Here is a 22125-nt window from a genome sequence, read left to right as displayed (position 1 = left end):
TAACTGCTGAAACCTCAATAACAAGTATTCGATGTATCTTTGCTACAGTTTTCTTCATAAATCAGTAAGATGGGAGATGATTTGTTTGTATTTCAATGACAATTTAAGACTGTTTGGATAGAGAATTATTAGCCAAAATTTATTTGTTTACATCATCATTACAATTTCCAACACACCTTTTTATCTTTCCAATTACCTTTTTATCTCACATACATCACATCACAAAAAGTGCTACAGTAAAAATATCTCTAATAATTCACAATCCAAACACAGAAAAAAGTATTGATTGAAGATGTTGGGAAAAGGGCAGTAGAAGGAATCAACTCAATCAGGAGTTGCTAGACTTGAGAAAACAAATAGACTAGTGAAATTCATTTTTGAAGTGAAAAAAGAACAGCAATAATAATCACCTAACGCTTGAGAGTCAAATGATTTCCTTGTATTTCTGTTGTCTTTATTCTTTATTATAACCGTCATTTCAATGTCAACCAGCAGATTGAAGTCCAGCTGCATTTTACTTGCCATTTACATGAAACATTGCTCCTGATTGTTTGATCTGTGAAACTTTGTTCAGTGAATTTGGAGGTCAAGGATGGAAGAGTTACTGTGATCCCTAAGGTGGAGAAGCCTATTTCCCCAAACGAAACTCGTGTTGACCTTGCCTTCTTGGCAGCAGCAGCCACTTCCCCACATGCCTCAATTTCGCACATTCTAATAGTGGAGAACCAAACTGTAACAGAGCCACCAAGGGGAACTAATTGAAGTACTGATGAATTTTCTGCTCGAGTCATGGTTTAGGATTAGAGGTTTCAGTTCTGGACACAGAATTTGCATTGCCAGAAAAATTTAAAAAAAAAATGCCAAAGTAGGAACTCTCAGTTCCTGATTTGTTTCAAGGTAATTGTTGTAAAAGGGTCTACAATGTCTGCCTTGTCAAATTTACACAGAAAAATGCTACCTAGTATCTAGCCTAGTCATTTTATGCATCAGTCCTGCTGTGAATGTTGCTGTTCTGAGTTTTCTGCTGTAGCAAAAGAATGAATTTGAATCTTCCATGCCCAGTTAGAATGGAACGAGTTAATTTGTTTCCTTTACACCACTGAAGGAAAAGGAAAAGGAAAAGAGAACAGATGCCTGGCCGAATTTCTTGCCTGCTGCTTCTGCTACATTTCACTAACCTCACCCATTCTGCATTTGCCTACCCAGATATACATATTTGTGCTCCTTTTGGATGGCAAAACTCTACAACAGTCTCTTCTGGGTGACTGCAAGATAGAATGGTTATAATTAGTGTTGGTCCTGATAGAAGTTATGTAAATAACACAAACACCAAGCTAATAATGAGAGAAGGCAGGCCTAATATTATACCCGTAGAGGCAATCATGCTTAACAATTTTGTGTTAAAAGTATTATCATACCATATCATGGTGTTAAGCGAAAATTCTTGCTACCATAAGCAAGTGCATTTTTAAGTAGTTTGTATGCCTTGTAACCATTTTTAAGGATTAAATCAGGAATTACTTGGTCTAAAACGGCAACACTTGATTGCCATTTTCCACTTTCTTGAAATGATTATGCTCCAAAGTTGGGATTTCTCCTAAACTATTTGCGTGACCCCAGTCTCCAAGAACGGGGAGATTTGTTTACAGGCATTTATGGCAGAATTAGCAAATAACACCTAATATCAGTAGCATGATAATCGGACAAATATATAAACCAGAGGACGGAGTGCACTTAAGCTTCAGATGTACCTTCTGCCAACGGCTGCTATCTGGCCGTTTCAAGACAATGACTGTATTGAGTTTCTCAGGCGATTCCATTGTCCATCTGCAATATGGGCTGGACTCTTTAAAACGAGAGTAAACTCCAATTATTTGGTTCCTTCCTTCATCATACTTTGTTGAGCCCATGTAATACAAGAAGGGCTTCTGGCATGGATGTTTGGTAACAGGCCTAGTGTTGAATGCATAAGCTGTGTAATCAGCTCGCTTATACCAGTTAAGAAATGTTCGGGTTGGCATCTCGAGCTCTCTGGGAGAGATGACTCCCCTGAAGATCTGAACGACATAGCCCCAGGACACAGAAATGGACCAATACCTTTTCTTATCATAGCAGATTGACTGTTGTATTATGCTCGCCGAGTCTTGCTTAACCGATTCAAACAGGTGGTGAAGGCTTTGAACTCTGTTCAATTGTGGAAATATTGGTGCCACCACATCAAGGTGGTGAAGTGACACCAGTGGAGTCACCGGATGTGCTCCCAGAAGTCCTAGTAGATTTCCATACACATCATACTGCATTATCACCAAAACAGGACTTAAATAAGTTATCACACCATGTAGTTCTAGATTGAAACTCTGAACAGTTAATTCAATTTATGATGGTTGCTTAATTTATCCTACACCTTCGATTGCATTCATAATGGAGCACTGAACTGAGCGACAGCAATGTTCATGTAAAATACAACTACGAAATCAAGGATACAATGGCATTTCTGCTCAAAACATAAGCAACAAATAATGGTTTCTAGATTGCTATTGCTCTCAGCAAACTCAAAATTTAAGAGCCTGATGACCTTATTCCAATCAGTTTATTTATTGTTACCTGATGAAAGCCAGGTTCCCTAGTAAGTGGAACCCCTAGCTCAGCCATGCATGCCTGTATCCTATCATCACTGCCGTATAGTCCAGGGTATCTTTGAATGCATCGATCCTGCATCTTCTCTATTTCTAGTGCCAATGGATAGCTTATGGCGAAACCACCCCCACCATAAGCCATGGCATAGGAGAAAAATATGTTCTGAATATGGCTTTCCGATGAGCTGCCAATGTAATAATACTGATTGTGATCATACTTGGACAGCACTCTCAGCACATTTTCAACAACAAAAACAGTGTCATCATCTCCCATCACAAACCACCTAACATCCTTCATCCCCAGCCTCAACGTCTCAGAAACCACCCTTGAAATCCTCAATGCAGATCTCTTCCCCTGGCGATTCGTGTACTTGAACTCCGAAGTATTCCCAGAAATCTTAATGTCCGGCAACCCCTCATTCCTCCCAGTGGACACTTTTTTATCTAACCAAACCGCCCCCCTCGTCTCCCCTGGCCTCCACCACAATTTTATGTACTCCTTCCTCTTATCCCACAAATTCGACGAGGCGGCAATCCCAAAAGCAATGTGTTTGAGCTCGGTATCATCGCGCAAGGGCAGGCTTGGCAGCGGCGGTGGCGGCGCCGTCGTAGAAACCGCAGGTTCCTGAGCTGAATAATTGCTGATCGCAGATTCGTTTGCAAATGGAGAGCTGTCTTCAACATTCTGCCTTGTTGAGATGTCGGAAGATGGCAAGGGACATTCGAGCTGACGTTTGTTGAATATGAGCTTTGATGAATACAGAACATAGATTGTTAACATAGTAATAATTAACCAAGTAATGGAGCTGCGAAGGCTGCTGAGGCCTATTGGGGGGCGTTGGATAGCAGCAGAGTTCATCTGGTCCGACCGTCCAACCAACAGCAGGATGCTCAGATTGTTTCGTTCAGTACTGTTTGGAGGTCGGACCAAGAGAGTGATAGTTTGCTTACCATTGCCTTCTTCTTCTTCTTCTTCTCAGCAATTGCAGAGAGCGGGAAGTGGAAAATGGCGATGCAAGAAGGTCTGGATTGGAGAGATGTTCGGATCTGAGTTGGGGACTTTTGAAGTCTGTTAAGGGGAGGGAACGAAGATGAAGCCGGTTATGGCTCTCTCTCACTGACTGATATTCTTGATGGGGAAATATTTGGGCATGGGACAAAGGTAAATCAAGAGTTTGGAACCTAGGATTAGAATAGTCATATTACCAACGCCCCAGAATTCTAGATTCCCTGTTGTTAGGTCATAATAGATGCTTCGCCTCCCAAGTCTCCACCATTTTTTGATTTTGTCTTTCAAATTCTAGTGGACCACCGACTCACCATCAATAAACCTTACGTTAATAATAATGAAGTCCAATGGTCCAATTCAATGGACTGCGTTAATTTCCACATCCAACATTCCTGAAACTTCCCTCAACACATATTTAATCAATTTTGGTACACAGACGGGCTAGCCAATCAACGCCCGACACCATAATTGATCGATATTTTTGTTTTTTTTCTTTGTTTTTTCAGAAAGAAAGCGATTCGCGCACATAAGGTTTGAAATTTCTCTTTCAACAAATAAATAAAATAAAATAAAAAAGACAGTGCAAGGTATCTTTACCCCCACCAACCAAATACTACACTTTGATGGAGCTATATTAGTAATAATTAACTCTCCAAACCAATTGACACATAGCACGGCATAGAGTAAAGTTAGAATACCTCACCTGGATGCTGCAAATCACTTGCTTCCACGAAGCCCATGAATCCATTAATATTCTTGATACTGCAATAGTAATGTGTACACCCGATAAAGAATGTTGCTATTCACGGCTTGTGGAGATTGAAATATTGTTGATGCAGTTATTATTATTCCATTAGCCAGTCAGTCATCCCTATAAAAGTGATAAAGTGGTACGTTTACCAGACCGGACCTTTTCAGTTCTTCCTCTTTTAGCTTTACACGTTACAGCTTATCATCTTGTCTTGAAAATTAAAAAGGTAAACAAGAAAGTAAGTGCTAACAGCAGAGATTTGAATCTCATGCTTTTCACTCTAAGAATCGATTCTAAAATTGAGCATATATATATAGATACATATATATATATATATATAATATCACCATGAAACACGTGTTGTTTTATTTATTTATTTCAGAAAAGATTAATCCGGATTGAAGTGGTGTAGATTATGACTAATGTTAGACCGAATAACTTGACTTCATCTCGCAAACTATTCGATCAGCAGCCGGACTCGAACTCGTTTTGATCAAGCTCGAGATTGAGCTTGAATATATAATATCACCACGAAACTCGTATTGTTTAATTAATTTATTTATTTTTAAGAGAGATAAGTCCGGATTGAAGTGGTGTAAATTAGTCGGGATTGACTTTTTGATCTCCTTTTTTGGGAATAAATGAGCGATGTCATTCTTTCAAGCTTAGTGCAGTTTCGACCATTCCTTTTCCCTGAGGCCCATGCCCAAAAAGATGAAGACGAAGTCGAACCCTGCTGCCTATTTTCTGTAACACCTGGAATGATGGGTCTACAAAACCAAGATCATTGGGCTACAAAATCTGACTTACTATTTTCATAACTACTAGTCAGTGGGACAAAATGGCCCAACATTCTTTTTTTTTTTGTCAACAAACGTAAATGGCCCAATATTCAACCCTCAAAACTTTGCATAGATCATGACCTTAGAAAAACTTTGATCGTCATTTATTTTATGAATTTTTTAGGTGAAGTTTGTCTAAAAAATTTGTCATTTTATAGGTAAATAAAGTTAAAAGAGGAGTGTGAAAAACAATTTTTGAAGTGCCATTAACATTGCCCTTTTCTTTCGACCCTCTGTAACTCGACTTACTCTCTTGTACACACACCAATATCCACAAAAGGAGGTTAAAAAAAAAAAATCCTTCACAAACTATGGAGAGTTTATGATCGCATCTGGGAGTGTTTGGCTAGCTAATGGACTTATGGATGGATTAATTAGCTATACTCAAGGGGTGGTGTTCAAAAATTCAAATACATATCCTGAGAAGAAAATCAGCAAACCACGTGTCCTTTCTTACGAATTCTCACTGTTCAATTACAGATGACTGATAAGAGAGGATATTAGTTATCTACACAAGTTTCACTTGAATCAAGAGTCCGGGTGTTTTTTCCATTTTTGGCTCTAATTAGGCCTAATACATGACAAACCTTTTGACAATTAGTAAACAATTCATATAATACTATAAAGGATTATAGGGTTACTTTTTTTTTTATGGCTACGATAACATTTCTGTAATCTAATCTATTCTATTCTACGGGGAGGGGGAACCTAAAGATATTGATTAAGGGACTAACATGTATATATAGATTCGAGTAGACCAAAGGAATATTCTAACGTATCTTTAAATTTTTTTTCACTGCAGGTGGGGTTTGAACCTCTAAACCTACAACCCAAAGAGGGATTTAATCCATTTTTTATGATCACTGAGCTAAAACTCGGTGGTTTACTTTGTTTGTTTGGATTGAAGATTTTTTTGGAAGATTTGTTCAAAATAATGGTATAGCATTTGTGTTGTGATGTATGTGAAATAAATAGATAATTAAAAAGATTAAAAAATAATTTAAAATCATATTTATGACGTTCACTATTAATACAAACTAATATCGATTCGATCCAAGCTCTTTTATTGAATTGCTCACTCAACGAGGTTTCTTAATATCATTCCCTGAAGAGACTCATATATGGAATGCCGCAAAATAATACTGGCTGCTAGAGATTCATCAATCAATTACGATTTAGAAGTTGAAATTACATCCCTAGCATCAATAAGCTTAGCCAGGCGTTTATAATGTGCCCCAAATAGGCCTCACTCATCGGTATCTGAGCAATTATTCCGGTTGCGTTTACAGAACCTCCTCCTTGTATCATCAAATCATCGCTCATTAATGCAACACCAACATTATTTCATTCCAAATTCAGAGCAATGCCTGTTGTCTCCTCTTTAGTGATTGCAGTAACTGATCAACGCTTGACTGGGAATAAAAGCTGCTACTCCCTCCGTCCCACTTTGATAGTCCTGTTTCTTTTTTCACACAATTTAAGAAAAAGTAGTTAACTTTGTTGGAAAAATAAATTTAGATTGCCATTTTCCTAAAATACTCTCACATTAAATATGGTACAACTTTATGGAAACTTGAATTGATGGTAAAAAAAGAATCAACTCTCATTAAATGGAGTATGTTTATAGTAACAACTACTTACATTGAATAAGGGTATTTTAGGAAAATTAAAATACAATTACATTCTTCAATTGGAAAGTGGACTACAATTTGGGACAGATGAAAAAGGAATACAAGACTATCAAAATAGAATGGAGGGAGTATATCTTATTGCAAATGCCACCTATTCAACAAATAAGGTCTTGCAAAATGTATTGTCGATGAATATCATTTTAAGCATTATTTTCAACCTTTAGTCACATTTAAAAATACGGGATTAATTTTTATACACCACCAATGTAAAGAATTTATTACATAAATAGATTTAGATGAATGCCACATTATTATTATTCAACTTTTAAATTCACTTTTTACTCACGTGTCATATATTTATACTTAATTATGTAAAATTTTTTTACACTGCAAGTATATATAATATTAATCCTAAACATATTCCCTACTGTCGATAAGACATGTTAGTAGTGACAAGTGTGTTCCACTCTACGTACTCCTGTTTTTCCAAAAAAGTTTTCCTTTTAGTATGACAGCAAAAGGGCTGTATTCTAGAGTGAGAACGATAGTTTGTTTCCAGAAATCTGTTCTTTTTGGTTTTTGTTTATATCAGAAATCCCGCTTTAGCATCGGATCCGAGAAACCAAAATGTAGGGGAAGGAATGCAGTCTGGGCCTGCTGGTTATGGTCTAATGGACCACTCACCGTGGAGACTTGAGTTCTATCTGCATGGGTGGGGTCTACAAAGGAAAGGAGGCTCCCTTTGTTGGGCCAACATTAAGAGGCCGATGTGACTTCCCTCACCACCACAGGCAGATAAGATGATCCAAAAAACAGTTCACGTGCCGTGGGTCCTACCGCATGATCGGCTACTATTGAGCTAAACTTTTAGCTGGTAGATTTTGTCGGCTTGGCCCAAAAACTTAACCACATAGAAGACCTCAATGGGTTGATTAAATCACTAAGTAGTTTTCCCAAATTATGCATTTGATAGATAATTGTTTTTTTTTTTTTATATAGATTATCATTTCATGAGATCTGCGTCAAATATATCACTGAAATAATACTATCTACACCAAATCTGAAATAAATTATAAATATTACATTGTAAATTTCTAAATATTCCAAATGATGTCAATCTCTTCGAACCTAACAAATATTTGTGTATGCTCATATATCATATTGAGATCTGATAAAATAGATTTCAGAAATTTCAGATCTAACAAATAGATTTGAAAATATTGAGATTCGACAAAAATAAAATAATATAAACTCTAATTAGAAAAACTCTAAGAGAAAAGAAATCTCTTACTAGAAAAGTTTAGGAAAGAATAATACTATTACTAGAAATTTTAGGAGAACCTTTATTATCTACAACCGCACAAAAAACCCAAAAAAAAAAAAAAAATCTTTGGGGATTTGTTTAAGATGAGTGGAGCAAGTTAGAGATAAAGAGAAGAATGAGTTTCCTTCTATAAGTAACATGTATCATTTTTTGACAGATAATTTAGGTACATGTCATTTTAGTCGTAGATCATTCAAACCTGAAGATTCTAGTTTGCAAGTACTTGTCTTGATGTTTCATTATCAAGTTTTAAATACGAACTGAAGTACTTTTCAGTGGTTAATGATAACTTAGACAAAATAAAACCCGCTATAATCCAAATAAAGATTCATGAGTGGCTGTATACTTCATTTGAGTTAATGATTAAAATTGCAAAAAATACTAGAAAAACTTGCATCTTACCGTTAATTTGCTGAGACTCTTTCTCCCTAGTTGATATCAAGCAGCATTAGCGAAACATCTTCTGCTGAAAAATTGTAATTGCATATACTTGAGATCTAAATTTGAATTTGAAATATAAATTTTGCACGTGTACTATGGGTTTAATTGTGATCGTATATATATATATATATAGTCAGTATACATGAGATTAACTATTAATTTTAGCATCGATCAAAAAATATATATATATTTTTTTTGGGTTTAGTCGGAGCTTCATATGAAGTAAAAGAAGTAATTGGCTTTGGCTTGGGCAAGGTGCACAAAACAATTTTCATTCCATAGAAGTAGCACTCCACAGTCCCACTATCTGTTCATTTCCGTTCCATGCAAAGAAAAAGAAAATTTGCAAGACAAGGGAGAGAAGCTAGGCAAGAATAAATAAATCTCAAATCACAATCGAATCCACGTCATCTTAAGAGTTCATGGATGTTCATCGAGGAGCATGTATTTTGGAAGTAGGAAATACGCATAATGTACAGATTAATATAATTTTGTTCAAAAGAGTTAGAGAAAAAGAGAGCAAGCAACTTCGCAGACTTGCGTTTCCTAATATCATATCATCTGCTTTAGAGTAGGTACATAGCCAAACTTTGTGTCCGAATGAAGCTTAATATAAGTTAATCGACGTTAATTACGTACGATCTAGCAACACAACCATATGATGTAGTGCTCTTATAGAGAAACTAAAGATGTTTGCGGTCGGCAACAAATTCGTTAAGTATTTCATCACCAAACAAGCCGTGATTAGGAAAGTGTCAATGTGATATTACTAGTTCGTTAATTGGCCGAGTCTTGTAATATCACTTACTTTCGACAATTAACTTAACATTGGCAAAACACAAACCTTTCAAAAAGTATTTTCAACTTTCATGTAATATTATTATTATTATTTTAGAGGTTATCGTACCAAAAAAACAAAAAATAAAAGGATGAATTTTGTATGTACCAAAAAATAATGTATATGCTACAGATTATGGATGCATGACATTTAATTTCAATCTAAATTTAAATTTTAATTCTCACATATGTGGCGTACATCTGTATTCGTTACTATATTTATATATATATATATACTATTAGTGTATACAAAATTAATAAAAAAAGAGTAGTTTTAATTACATATATTCTCGCTATTTTCAAAACTTTCTCGGACCTTATAATTCTTCATTCCTTTTATAATGTTACATTTCGTACAACTTGCATTGACCTCCTCTGTGGTTTAAAAAATTGCACTGACCTCCCTTGAACTTACTAATCCTTTGCAAATTCAGTCCAAACAATTAAAATATTGTTTTAGGGAGTGAAATTAAAATTTTCTACCAGATTTGCCCTTTGTGCTACATGTCCAATAAATAACAAAGTATTACAAATCAATTAACAATTAATAAACTTTAAAGGGTGTAGTTTATGGGCTAATACGCATTACCTATTTAAAGTACCGGCTCTTTATGGATATTTTACTTCAAACATTTAATTTATGATAAATATATCAATGTTTGTAAGTAAAATTCAAAAAGTGTTACAGTAATATTCTTACAAAAAGGAAATCGGTAGGTTATCTATTTAATATAAATTATATATTTTAAAAAAAGAAATGGCCCATAAAGTATTAATTCTTTATGGCTTTCATCCATTAGGTGAGTAAAGTATTGGCTCTTTATGGGTATTTTATTTTGAATCATTTAATTTATGTTAAATACATAAATGTTTGTAACTAAAATTGAAAAAGTGTTACATTAATATTTTTACGGAAGTGAAACTGGTAGGTTTTGTATTTAACAAAAATTAAATATTTGAGAGTAAATACAAATCTTTGTACTCTCAAATATTTCAGGGGAGGTCAGTGTAATTTTTTAAATCACAGGAAAGGTGAGTGCAAGTGACAGAAACCTCTTGCAATTATCCCTTTAAACTGATGATGTAGTAACCATAATCTATCATAGAATTACTCGCCGAAAGTCACCATTTTTTTACCTCTCCCAGTTTACTCTGCAAGCAGAACGATAATTAGATTCCCAAATTCCGACGCTAAAAGGTAAAGGGATTCAATTCTATCTGCAGAATTAAGGGGGAAAAAATAAAACAAAAAAACTATCCTCCAAATGTCTCGATGTTTTGTGCCACCAGTCAAACACGAGACACTGTCCCCATAGCCACTCCCTTCCTTCCTGGCCTGTCAAGTGTGAAATGAAAATGAGTCGTCCCGCGGATTCCAACCTGTTGTGCAAGTACTGCTCCAAAATTTCCCTTCATCCCACCTGTTATGTTCTTTAGTTGCATGCTATGTGTTTTTTGTCGTCAGCCAACTCCAGTCTGTAAAACAAAAAATCTGAAGCCCACACCCATCAGAAGCGGGAATTGACAATGCAAATGCATGTCAGGCAGATAGATCCAGTATTAGCAGCTATGGCAAAAACAACAAAGGATTGGAAATCCTTGTCATCATTAAGTAAAACAGGATTTTCCATGTAATAGTTACTGACATGGTACTACATGATGGAAGAGGGGCTGGAACGGTTGCCAGAGACAACCGTTTCAGAAGTTTCACGGTCATGATTACGTCAAAAAAATTTGTGCGGCTCAAATCACTCCTTGTAACTCGATTTTCATGTCACGTGAGACTCACAAAAATGTTGATTTAGTATTACTCGATGTTGTTCTATTATTATACCTTGTACAGATAATGTTACACCGTATACAAATAATGTTACACCTTCGGGAACGGTTGCTTTGACAACCGTTCCCACCCCGGATCCCTACACGATTGGATAACGCTGCGAGGGTTGATCTAGCCATGTGAAACTTAGGTGTGTAGGCATGGGAAGCCTTAAGCTTTTCGACAATCATTCTACTTTCTTTTATCGAGTCTTTTCGCCATTAAAAGTGTGTTTCTTCTCGATTCTTGAATCTCATCTCTTGCTTTCTTCTTACCAGAAAAGAAAAAAAATCTTTCTGCTTTCTACTCTGTACGTCCTCCAACTTCAATAGCTCGATTCTGCAAAAGCAGTTTAACGTAGGAGGATTCACCAGTGGACACAATCAATTCCGTTTCAGGTAATTCCAATTTGAGCTCTTTCCTTTTCAGTTTGCTTTACCGCTAAGTAAATCGTTCATGTCAAACTTGATCGTGTGCGTTTCATGTGATTGTACTACTGCTTTCCAGATGTGCTGAAAAGTTCCACTAAACTCTTTAATTACCGATCAGACGATTTAATACTACTTTCCACAAACAGTTGCCAAGAGACATGACAACATGTTTTTGCATTAATTGGTTTACTCTCTTGTTGATTTAATCTTAGATACAGACATAGTACTGCTTTGGTTTATGGCTTGCCAGAGAATGGTTCTCGTAAATTTCCAGACAGGAATATTGTACACAGTCGGGCCATGGGACATGGCGGTGGGCGCAGCCATGATTTGGTGTGACTGCATTTGATTTCGTATCTTTTACAATGTTTGGTTGGTGTGCACTTACATAATAATGGTTGAATTTTTTTACAACATTTTGGATGCACAAGAATCATTATTGATACTATTGATAAGAGGTATTCAATCCAAAATTTACTATTTATAATTTCTCCCACCATTTAATGAAAATTTATTATGAAATATATAACAAAAATAACAATTATGTGCAACCGCACATATCCCAATTCCAAATCATGCCAGGAGTACATTTTTTATTCTACTTGGGGCAAGTGATTAGGGGGATGGCGAATTTTTTTTTTTTTTAAATCATTCGTTACTTATCTACCTTGCACCTATTTTTAAATTGAGCTAATGTCGTTAGCAAATGTTTCAAATAAGCCAAGTCATTAGACATGGTAAAGACAACGACTAACATACTCTCATGGCCATTGCCTCCATGGCCCGATGACCGGAATAGCTAATTATTTCTTAAGGAGTTTTTCCTTCCCAAATTGATTTTGTATCTTGTGGTGTTCAATGTGTGTCATTCTCATGGACAACAAGGAGAGGGTCTACATGTTGATGGGCTTTAATCAGCAACCTACCCAATCATGCTGTCTTGCTGGATACATATATATATATATGCTTAAATTTTTTTTTTGGAGACGATAACTGTTGTATAACCTAATCTATCCTACACTAGGGGAAAGGGGGCGGACTAAGAAGGCCAGAAATAATTCGGAGGAAACTGAATCACCATCGGACCAGACGAGCGCACCACACACCCGTCTAGATTTTTTGAAATCATACCACTTTAAATGTGACATTTGATGATAGGTAAAGTTTGAAACTCTTACTTCTCACCCCATCAAGCCTTAACGGCTGGGTCATGGCCACCAGCCTTTGAACGGGTGGTTTATATATGCTTAAACTTAAAAAAGGTGAAATATGGTACTTGCAGTAAGAAATCAAGAAAGTAAAAATGTCAGCTAGCTTATTAGATTACGTGCAAAACAACACCAACTAGATCCTTGGCAACTTGAGCCATCTTTCGGTGTAGGTACATCGTGACCAAACTAGCCTTTGGGATTGTGAGGTGGGCTGGATTTTTAGATCAGAAGAAATTAGCAGAGTCACAAATTTGGTAGTTGAGGACATCAAGATGCCATATACACCCCTGGCTTTCCAACTTTTATCCATCCAAGTCCTAATTCACCCTACATATCCATAATAAATGGCCAATCATATGTAGTCGTCACATGTACGAACAGCTAAAAGCATAGCTCTCAAGAGTCAAGACCCTCAACAATTGTCTGTCCCACCATGCAAGTGTTATCAACGTCGATAAGGACAAATCTTACTAATTAGCCACACAAACAGTGCATCCATAATGTCACCAAGAAATTTGCATATCAGTAGTTGGTTGGAGTATATAGATGGATTTTGATCAGTACTGTTTTTGGAGAGGTAACTGAGAGTTTAATGTCACCATTTTAATTAACATTCAAGAATCTTTTATGCAGACAGATGGAACCAGCAAGCCATGCACAACAACACAAGCAGCAATCTTCAGCGCCAGTCATACCACCTCTGCCCAGAGACTCGAGGGGTTCATTAGAGGTCTTCAATCCGTCAACTTACAGGCAAGCATCTAGTCCTGTTTTCAAACAGTCGCCGTCGTCGTGGCACAGTAATTGGGCCGAATCACCGCGGAACAATAACAGTGATAACACTACTAATATTATTCGTCCTCCTGAGCCATCAGAAGAAACCAACTTACCATCTTCGAAGTCTGGCAGAGCAAATGCTGAAGAAATCACAACATGGATGGCCCTCAAGGATCCCAGTTCAACTTCAACTCTATCATCACAGCAGCAGCAGCAGTCATCATCATCATCATCATCTCCTTTTGCTCAGAAGACTATTTCCTCCATTATAACTGATTCTGAAGGCCTCAATTCGCCGGCCAAATCCCCCGTAGCAGGGGAAGTTGGAGCTGCTGCTCAGAGAGCTGCTGAGTGGGGATTGGTGTTGCAGACTGATAGAGAGACAGGAAAGCCGCAAGGGGTTAAACTGAGAACTTCCGGGGAGGAACAGAATAGTAAAACAGGGTCAACAAGAAGGGATTCTGGTAATTCTTTTCGAAGTTCTGGTGATTTATCAGATGATGGAACAGGTAATTCCGAGCCTTTTTTTTTTTAAGAAAAAAATTTTCGCCCTAACGGTTTAACATAGAAAAAATGATTTTTATTTTATACGTGAATGTAAATCAATAGATTCAAATTTTATGGATTAGTTGTCCATCTATTTTTGTAGAATAAAGTTTCGAAGGTTAATAGTTTAATTGACGAGTAAGATAATGTTATTAATGGCACTTGGTAAAGTACTATAAAAAAAAAATTATTCAATGCATCTATCATGGGTTAATTAAAAGAAAAGGGGCAGAATCAATGCTTCAAAAATAAATTGATGTTCATTGAACTCTGCAGGCAAGGACAGGGGGTTTCCAAGAGTATCGGAGGATTTAAAGGATGCCTTGTCAACTTTTCAGCAAACATTTGTTGTATCGGATGCTACCAAACCCGATTACCCGATTCTGTATGCAAGTGCTGGATTCTTCAAGATGACCGGCTATACATCGAAGGAAGTCATAGGCAGAAACTGGTTCGAATTCCCATATCCTCCTCCCATTTATTTATTTTTGGTCTTTTTGATAACTATTATAATAGTTTTTGAGAGAGTATTTATGACATTTTGTTTGTGCTCGGGCGGGCTGCAGTCGGTTTCTACAGGGTTCGGATACGGATCCAGAAGATGTGGCGAAGATCAGGGAGGCTCTACAGGCGGGAAATGGTTACTGTGGTAGATTGCTAAACTATAAGAAGGATGGGACTCCCTTTTGGAATCTGCTCACTATTGCACCCATCAAAGATGAAAGTGGAAAAGTTCTCAAATTCATTGGGTGAGTTTTAAAAGAAGAAGAAAAACAATAATATCTTTTGTCGAGGTTATATATACACTGCAGTGTTTATGGTTTGAAAAGTGGACTTGGGGAAAATTTGCCATCAAAACAAATTTGTTCTTGGCGTGCTTGTATCCAAAAGCAGCAGCATTTTGGTAGAAATTTATCGCAGAAGGCAATGGCATGCCACTACTATCAATTGTTTGGGGATTAATTTGCAACTGAGAGAGAGTTTGGGGGCATATAGAAATTATCCCTACTTAGCGCCTTTTCTAGGGTCTAGGCTATTTTGTTGACTTTTGAGGACCTCGACTTCATTCTTCTTTCAAACTTGACCTCCATAGGCTGGGAAAAGTGTGGTCTCAACACTAAGAAGTTATATATTATTATTATTATTTTTTTTTTTGGGAGCAATCAAGAGCATGATCAAGATATATCATCCGAAATATGGTCCATTTTCGTGGTCCCATTTGAGCAACTAACAAGTGTGCGGTGACATCATATGAGTTTCTTTTAAGGATTGGCTATTATTTCATAAAAGAAAAAAAATCTCTAATTACCTCATAAATATACTGTTCAATCAATCTTTTCATTTTTTGATTACTTTTTGATATAACATAGTACATCGTAACTCAATGATAGATGCATTTATCTCTTTTCGGATCAATTTGGGCTCATAAAAATGATTCCATTCTCGACCTCAACGATTAATTGCACAAATGAAATCGTGTGGGCCTTTTTGCTAATCCCTTTCTTGATCATCAGTTTGGGCTTGTTAATGCAAAAGAGTTGGCAAGTCAACTCTTACTATATGACAAATAGTACTATACTGGTTATTAATTTACAGAAGGTACATCGATTTTGTGTTGGTATTTTTTTTAAAAAAAAAAAATTTCGGAAGTTTGACATCTTAATTGAATTAGATAATTGGACATGATAAGTTATTTAAGGAATCTTTTCTTTTCTTTTTTTTTTTAAAATTACAGAATGCAAGTGGAGGTAAGCAAGCATACAGAGGGGACCAAGGAAAAAATGTGCCGGCCCAATGGGCTTCCTGAATCACTGATCCGCTATGACGGTATATTCCCTTTTATTCTTTATTTTCGGTAAACTCTCTTTTAATTTTATTATTATTTTTTAATTTTCGGTAAACTTAAGTTTTTGACTGATATAATAAGACTAGCATCTCTTTTCATAATTAAGTTGTTAGGTCCACAAATTTTTCTTTACAAAAAAAAAAAAAAAACAAAACAACTTTATTCTTGAGAAAATCAAGAAAAGGTCAGAAAATGCTGAGAAAGGAAACTAATTAACTAACACAAGGAAATAAAAACCCTTAAGGATAGAAAGTACATTTATTTATTACCTTACCAAATTTTTAATCATATATGCAGTTCATCAGGTAAAGGATAACCAAAAATTTGTTATATTTCTGCATTTGAAACTTCTCTTATAACACATTGACACCTACTATTAAGTTATTAAATCAGAAGTTAGTAATTCACTCTGCAAGGTAATCACATAAAACTCCCAAGAAAAGAAAACACAACCATTCTAGATGGTCAGTGAAAAGTAGAAATGTTAAGCTCTACTTCCCCTCAGATTTCTTATTCATCATATGCTACTTAGTTCCTCCATTAGGTAATGTATATATATATATATATATATATATATCTCAGAAAAATTGATTGAGGGGGTGTTTTGATTGAATTATATGCAGCCCGTCAGAAGGAGCAGGCTTCCAGTAACGTGACCGAATTAGTGGACGCAGTGAAGAACCCTCTTCGTCCAAGAGCCCTTAGCGAATCAAATAACCGTCCCTTCATCAGAAAATCATCAGAAGGAGGAGTTGGCCAGCCACCTGATGCCGTTGTAAATCTCAACTTAGAGAACAAAGCTCCCCCTAGACGACACTCTCATGCAGGCACCAGAACTTCATCATCAATGGAGCGCATTAGCGAGCTTCCTGAGACCAAGCCCAAAAAATCTAGACGTCTTTCGCTCATGGGGTAAACTGAACTCACACGTTACTAAGTTTTTTTTTTTTTGGGGCACCAAGAAATCTGGGCTTTTCTTACTACGTTAATATGTAGTAGTTACTAACTAATCAAGTTTAGTGATGAAAGAGGAATATTTATCTAATTTTTTCACGTGTTGTAGGATCATGAAAAAGGGTCGACGTTCGAGCACTGCAGATGAAGAATTCGAGGCCAAAGTGACTATGGATGACAATGAAGTTGACGATGATAGTGATGCGGAGGATGGGCGGCCTCAAAGCCTTGATGACAAAGTTAGGAAGAAGGAAATGAGAAAAGGTATCGATTTAGCGACTACCCTTGAACGTATCGAGAAGAATTTTGTCATTACCGATCCAAGACTGCCTGATAATCCCATTGTAAGAGATACTCTCACTCTTTTAGCATAATTTTTCTTGTGAACTTTTCTTTTTTTTTTGGGATCACTCGACCGTCTTAAAATTCGTTGATGTGATGATTAATTGTTGCCTAGATTTTTGCGTCGGATAGCTTTTTGGAGCTGACCGAGTATAGTCGCGAAGAAATCTTGGGGAGAAATTGCAGGTATATTTCAAGTTTTCCTAATATTTTTCACTGAAGAATGAACATGTTTTCAGTCACGTAAGTGGGAGAAAAACTGAGGAAGAAAAGTGGGGAATAATTCTTTGTCGGAGGGGGAGGGGAACAAAAAAGACAGAGAGACAAAAAGGACAACTAACAATAAAGCCATGTATATGTCATAAGCACGCAAGCATGACACGCTCGGTGGGACTCGAACCCACAATCGTCTGATTAGAAGTCAGACGCCTTATCCATTAGGCCACGAGCGCTGAATGACCACATCGTTCTAATAGAAATTATATCGGACCATCACTAAGAATTGTTCAAATGCCAACTTCTTTTTTCTAACATGACAAGATATATCAAACGGAAAAATTATAGTGAAAAAGCCGCAGCAACACATATTGTACAGGAAAAAAAAAAAATTGTGTGTAATGTCCCACACGTCATTATGCTGTTCTGAAACCAAGGTTACATAATAAACAGTGACAAACAATATACTATAGGAGAGTAGACAATAACATTCCTAAAAAGTATAGTAATTGAGTTCCTTTGCTAGATAAGAAAGTGAAAAAAAAAAAAAAATTAGATGAATGAATTGGTTATGATGCTACAAATCTTAGGAAAAGTTATTACAGTAGGAACCAGATCAAGAATTACAATTATGCGTCTACTTAAGCTAGCATAAACGGAGGCTAACTTCAACCGAAATTATCACTTCAATTTCTTGATGAATACCTATTTTTATTTATTTAAGTTTCGATACTCTTAATTTTTTTTTTTTGGGTAATGCCCCACTTATTTTACTTTAATTGTTGAGAGAAATTGTACCAGTAACACTTTCTAAATCTTAGCTGAACTTTCATTATCCAACTTAAATACTATAAAAATGGGAGCTCCCGCCTGTGGTAGTCGATCACCTCTTTTTCTTCTCAGCAGTACAGCATCCATGCAGAAATTCAACATTCCACCTTGTCTTACAATTTCCAAACATGATTTGGGAATTGCTGCCGAATGTAGTCATGGTTAATAATCAACCATAAGTACTAATTGAACAAATTCTCACGTGGTGGGATGTTGTAGATTTCTTCAAGGGCCCGAAACTGATCCAACAACCGTGAGGAAAATCAGACATGCAATTGATACCCAATCAGAAGTCACGGTGCAGCTCATTAACTATACTAAGACTGGTACTCAATCTGCATTCTTGAAACTTGAAAGCTGAAACAACAATGCAAAATCCTCAATTCCCAAATCGGGTTTCTAACCATATTGTTTCTGTGGAAACCATTCAGGCAAAAAGTTCTGGAACCTGTTTCATCTACAGCCTATGCGTGACCAAAAGGTGCGGTGCTTTTATTTTTATATGCATGCTTCAGACCAACTCCAGTGAACCATGCCTGCAACAACTCACTGCATCTTTGTATGGGATATATTGGCCGTTTAATTTCCGTTCGTGAACAGGGAGAAGTACAATATTTCATCGGGGTCCAACTGGATGGGAGCGAACATGTTGAGCCGCTTCGCAATTGCATTCCTGAGTCGAGAGCAGGCGAGGGTGCTAAACTGGTACTTTCTACTCTCAACTCTCTTCTTGTGCTTAAATTCCCTTTTAAGCTTCAGCATATAAGCATGTGAGAAAATAGACATTCATTTAGTAGAAGACCTTTAGAGCAACTAAATTAATCGGTGCGTGCTTGGTTTTAATATTAGTAATCATTGGCAAATTTGAAAAACAGAAAATTATTTTGGTCTGATTATCTATTCAGGTGAAAGAAACTGCAGGAGATGTCGATGAAGCAGTGAGAGAACTTCCGGATGCAAACATGGTAAGATTATTAGCTTTGTTGAAAGTAACATCAGCTTGTGGATTTGAAGTACTAAGATGGGATTCAAGTTATCAATTTATTTGCGAATGCGCAGAAACCGGAAGATTTGTGGGCAAACCACTCGAAGGTGGTTCATCCGAAACCCCACCGAAGAGATAACCCATCTTGGAAAGCCATTCAACAGGTATAAGACAGGGCATAGGATTTGAAATGTGCATATGATATTGGACAACTAGTGAAAGTTGATTTAAAAGGCTATAGATTGGTAACTCTGCAGTTCAATTTCAACTGTAGGACTTTGTTCAACTATATGCTACTTCCATTGTGGTTCTTAACTATTTCAATGCCACTTTGATGCTTATATAACCATATTGACGTACGGTGATTTGATTGGCCTGTAATTCCCAGATTCTTGATAGTGGAGAACAGATAGGCTTGAAGCACTTCAGGCCAGTGAAACCTCTGGGATCTGGTGATACAGGAAGGTCAGTTAGTTGTTTACATCATTTTCTTTTTAAAATTTTCACTCCTGGGACTCGTATATAATGTTCAATTGACAGGATCTTAAGCTATTTGATTTCTGTCACCATGTTAACAGGAATTCATCCATTGCAATGATGTATGCAAATCCTTGAAATGCTTTTCCTGAATTGTCTGATTAGCCTTGTCCTACAAGTGTTAATATCAGCTCAGAACCACTCAATGTTTTGCCTCTTTGGGATCAAACACGTGTTTCTTTGTGAATGTTACCAAAATTGTGATCAGAATTTAACCTAAGTGTTTCTCCATAATAGTGTCCGCTGAACATGTTGAGGCAAGATTCTTGAAGTATATAGAAGAAAAGAACTTTGATGTGGTACGGTGGTATTCTCTTGGTTCCACTATATGCTTAGGAGGATTATTTTTAAGTGGCTATAGATCCAAGATACTCTCTCCATACAGCATTGGTGACATTGCTTGTGAAAATGGACGTCTAAATTAAATGAACTGCTGATTCTTCCTTCTCATTAAGAAGCAAGCCGTACTGCTCAAATACATCCATCATCTACTTCCCCGTATTCTGTTCATGTCTTGGTCACTCGACAACTTAATTATATGCAGTGTGCACTTGGTGGAACTTCATGGTACTGAAGAATACTTTGCAATGAAAGCAATGGACAAGGGAATGATGCTTAACCGGAACAAGGTATAGAATCTAATTTCCTGTGCATTGTAATTGCATTTGCCAGACACGACACCCTCTTGTGAGCTTAACATTTTGCAAAATTTGCAAACAACAGAAAACTTCGGGTGAAATGTACTCTCCAAGTTTCTTTTTCTTGGACAAATTGTGGCAGAAATCTTTCAGGCTTTCAACAGTTTTCTCCCATAATAACTTTACAATCACTTTATTGGACACTTGTGCAGTTAATTAACTGTAGTTTATGTCTTATTTATGCTCCATATTCACTTGATTCCTTTGCTTTCCTTTCCTGTAGGTGCACAGAGCTTGTGCTGAAAGAGAGATCCTAGACATGTTGGACCATCCATTCCTTCCAGCCCTTTATGCTTCATTTCAGGTTAGAAAAACTAAGAGACTAAAAGTCTTAGAGGTTAAACATAGCGGCAATGAGAAGTTAGGAAGGTATTATAATGTGTGAGATTAGTTGTCATCTAAGAACTTCCTTTTTTATTAGTAAGAATTGCACATGCTCTAGCCAATACTAGTTACTGTTTCCTCAAGTGTTACTTGCACATTATCTTCTATATCTTTGCTTTCTTTTGCATCCAAATTGCGATAGCTGAAATCCGTCTTAACTACTTTTGCAGACGAAAACTCATATCTGTCTGATAACTGACTACTGCCCTGGTGGGGAGCTATTCATGCTCTTGGACAGACAGCCGATGAAGGTACTCAGGGAAGATGCTGTAAGGTATCTGAATCATAACCATGAAGTTTAATAAAATTATTCATTCCCAAAGCTTCCTTCCTGAATATCAGTCTCATGTAGAAGAGAAGATTTCTAGCACCTAGTCAGACTTTAGAAATTGACACCTGAGCAATGCATAGATTCTAAAATATATAATTAAAAGGCAATAGCCGAACTTATTATTTATTTTTTTATCAAATCATATCTTAAAAGGATGAGCTGATCATGATAGCTAGTTCAGATTTTAGAACCAGAAGAAAAACTTGGAAGCAATGTAGAGAGAAGAATTCTGGCCCACATGCTAGGGGGCTTGCATATTAAAGTTCGTGAATCAATTAATACTTTCTTTGTATGGAGGCAATTCTTTTTTTTCTTTTTGGCCGAATTGCTTGTGCAGTCTCAATACTTTGATGCTTTGTTGATCTTCTCTACTTATCTCTGCTGACTCAAAAGCTCTCCAGTTGGAGATGGCTATATCTCGTTGCACAGTGGAACACGTTTTTGGTCTTTTGACATCTTAGCGACATTAAGCGATTAATCTTGCTAGAATGGTGATTGAACTCACATAAAGTTGTTTACCTGCAGATTCTACGCTGCTGAAGTAGTGGTTGCTTTGGAGTATCTTCACTGTCAAGGTAAAGCTTAACAGTTTTGCTTATCCTTATTTTGTTAGGAGATGTAGCTGTATTATTGGTTAGCAGGGTTATTTACAATAATATTGAAACCTTTATTCTAAACCGAAAAGCTATTTTTCCATAAAAACAAGTCCCTTTTTAGTTTTTCCATTAAACTGAATTGAGTTTTTT

General features: G+C 36.6%; 2 protein-coding genes and 1 non-coding gene across 4 annotated transcripts in view; 1 reads left to right on the top strand and 2 right to left on the bottom strand.

Annotated features, from left to right (window-relative positions):
- Positions 1-807: 807 nt before the first annotated feature.
- LOC113752034 lies at positions 808-3923 on the bottom strand. Its single transcript, XM_027296180.1, has 3 exons — positions 2605-3923; positions 1752-2294; positions 808-1265 (listed from the first exon to the last, which is right to left on the bottom strand). The coding sequence occupies exons 1-3, from the start codon at positions 3493-3495 to the stop codon at positions 1164-1166; spliced, it is 1536 nt and encodes a 511-aa protein (XP_027151981.1). The 5' UTR covers positions 3496-3923; the 3' UTR covers positions 808-1163.
- Positions 3924-13332: 9409 nt separating this feature from the next.
- The window catches only part of LOC113762064 (phototropin-1), an 11568-nt gene continuing 2775 nt past the window's right edge, over positions 13333-22125 (top strand). The window contains exons 1-17 of one of the 2 annotated variants that reach the window (XM_027305326.1): positions 13333-14218; positions 14532-14706; positions 14822-15004; positions 15991-16082; positions 16725-17013; positions 17165-17399; positions 17513-17583; positions 18664-18770; positions 18876-18925; positions 19045-19149; positions 19350-19409; positions 19504-19593; positions 19818-19894; positions 20511-20595; positions 20888-20968; positions 21219-21322; positions 21905-21954. In XM_027305326.1, coding sequence (XP_027161127.1) covers positions 13570-14218; positions 14532-14706; positions 14822-15004; positions 15991-16082; positions 16725-17013; positions 17165-17399; positions 17513-17583; positions 18664-18770; positions 18876-18925; positions 19045-19149; positions 19350-19409; positions 19504-19593; positions 19818-19894; positions 20511-20595; positions 20888-20968; positions 21219-21322; positions 21905-21954 — 2503 coding nt within the window. In that variant the 5' untranslated portion in view covers positions 13333-13569. The remainder of the gene's footprint in view (positions 14219-14531; positions 14707-14821; positions 15005-15990; positions 16083-16724; positions 17014-17164; positions 17400-17512; positions 17584-18663; positions 18771-18875; positions 18926-19044; positions 19150-19349; positions 19410-19503; positions 19594-19817; positions 19895-20510; positions 20596-20887; positions 20969-21218; positions 21323-21904; positions 21955-22125) is intronic. The other variant, XM_027305318.1, reaches the window with a different exon arrangement.
- TRNAR-UCU lies at positions 17777-17849 on the bottom strand. The gene has a single exon. It is a non-coding gene; the product is annotated as a tRNA-Arg (tRNA).

The sequence above is a fragment of the Coffea eugenioides genome, chromosome 1, assembly GCF_003713205.1.
Source record: "Coffea eugenioides isolate CCC68of chromosome 1, Ceug_1.0, whole genome shotgun sequence".
Taxonomy (NCBI): Eukaryota; Viridiplantae; Streptophyta; class Magnoliopsida; order Gentianales; family Rubiaceae; genus Coffea; species Coffea eugenioides.
Note: the sequence above shows the minus strand (reverse complement) of the source record. Positions and strands in the feature narration are given on the sequence as shown.

Bases quoted from the DNA above. Each gene is read 5' to 3' on its own strand.
- LOC113752034 (XM_027296180.1), bottom strand. From the start codon at position 3,495: ATGAACTCTGCTGCTATCCAACGCCCCCCAATAGGCCTCAGCAGCCTT. The intron at 2,295-2,604 runs GTAACAATAAAT...GTGATAATGCAG, and splicing joins GGGAACCTGGCTTTCATCAG to TATGATGTGTATGGAAATCT. The intron at 1,266-1,751 runs GTACATCTGAAG...TCTATCTTGCAG, and splicing joins ATAGCAGCCGTTGGCAGAAG to TCACCCAGAAGAGACTGTTG.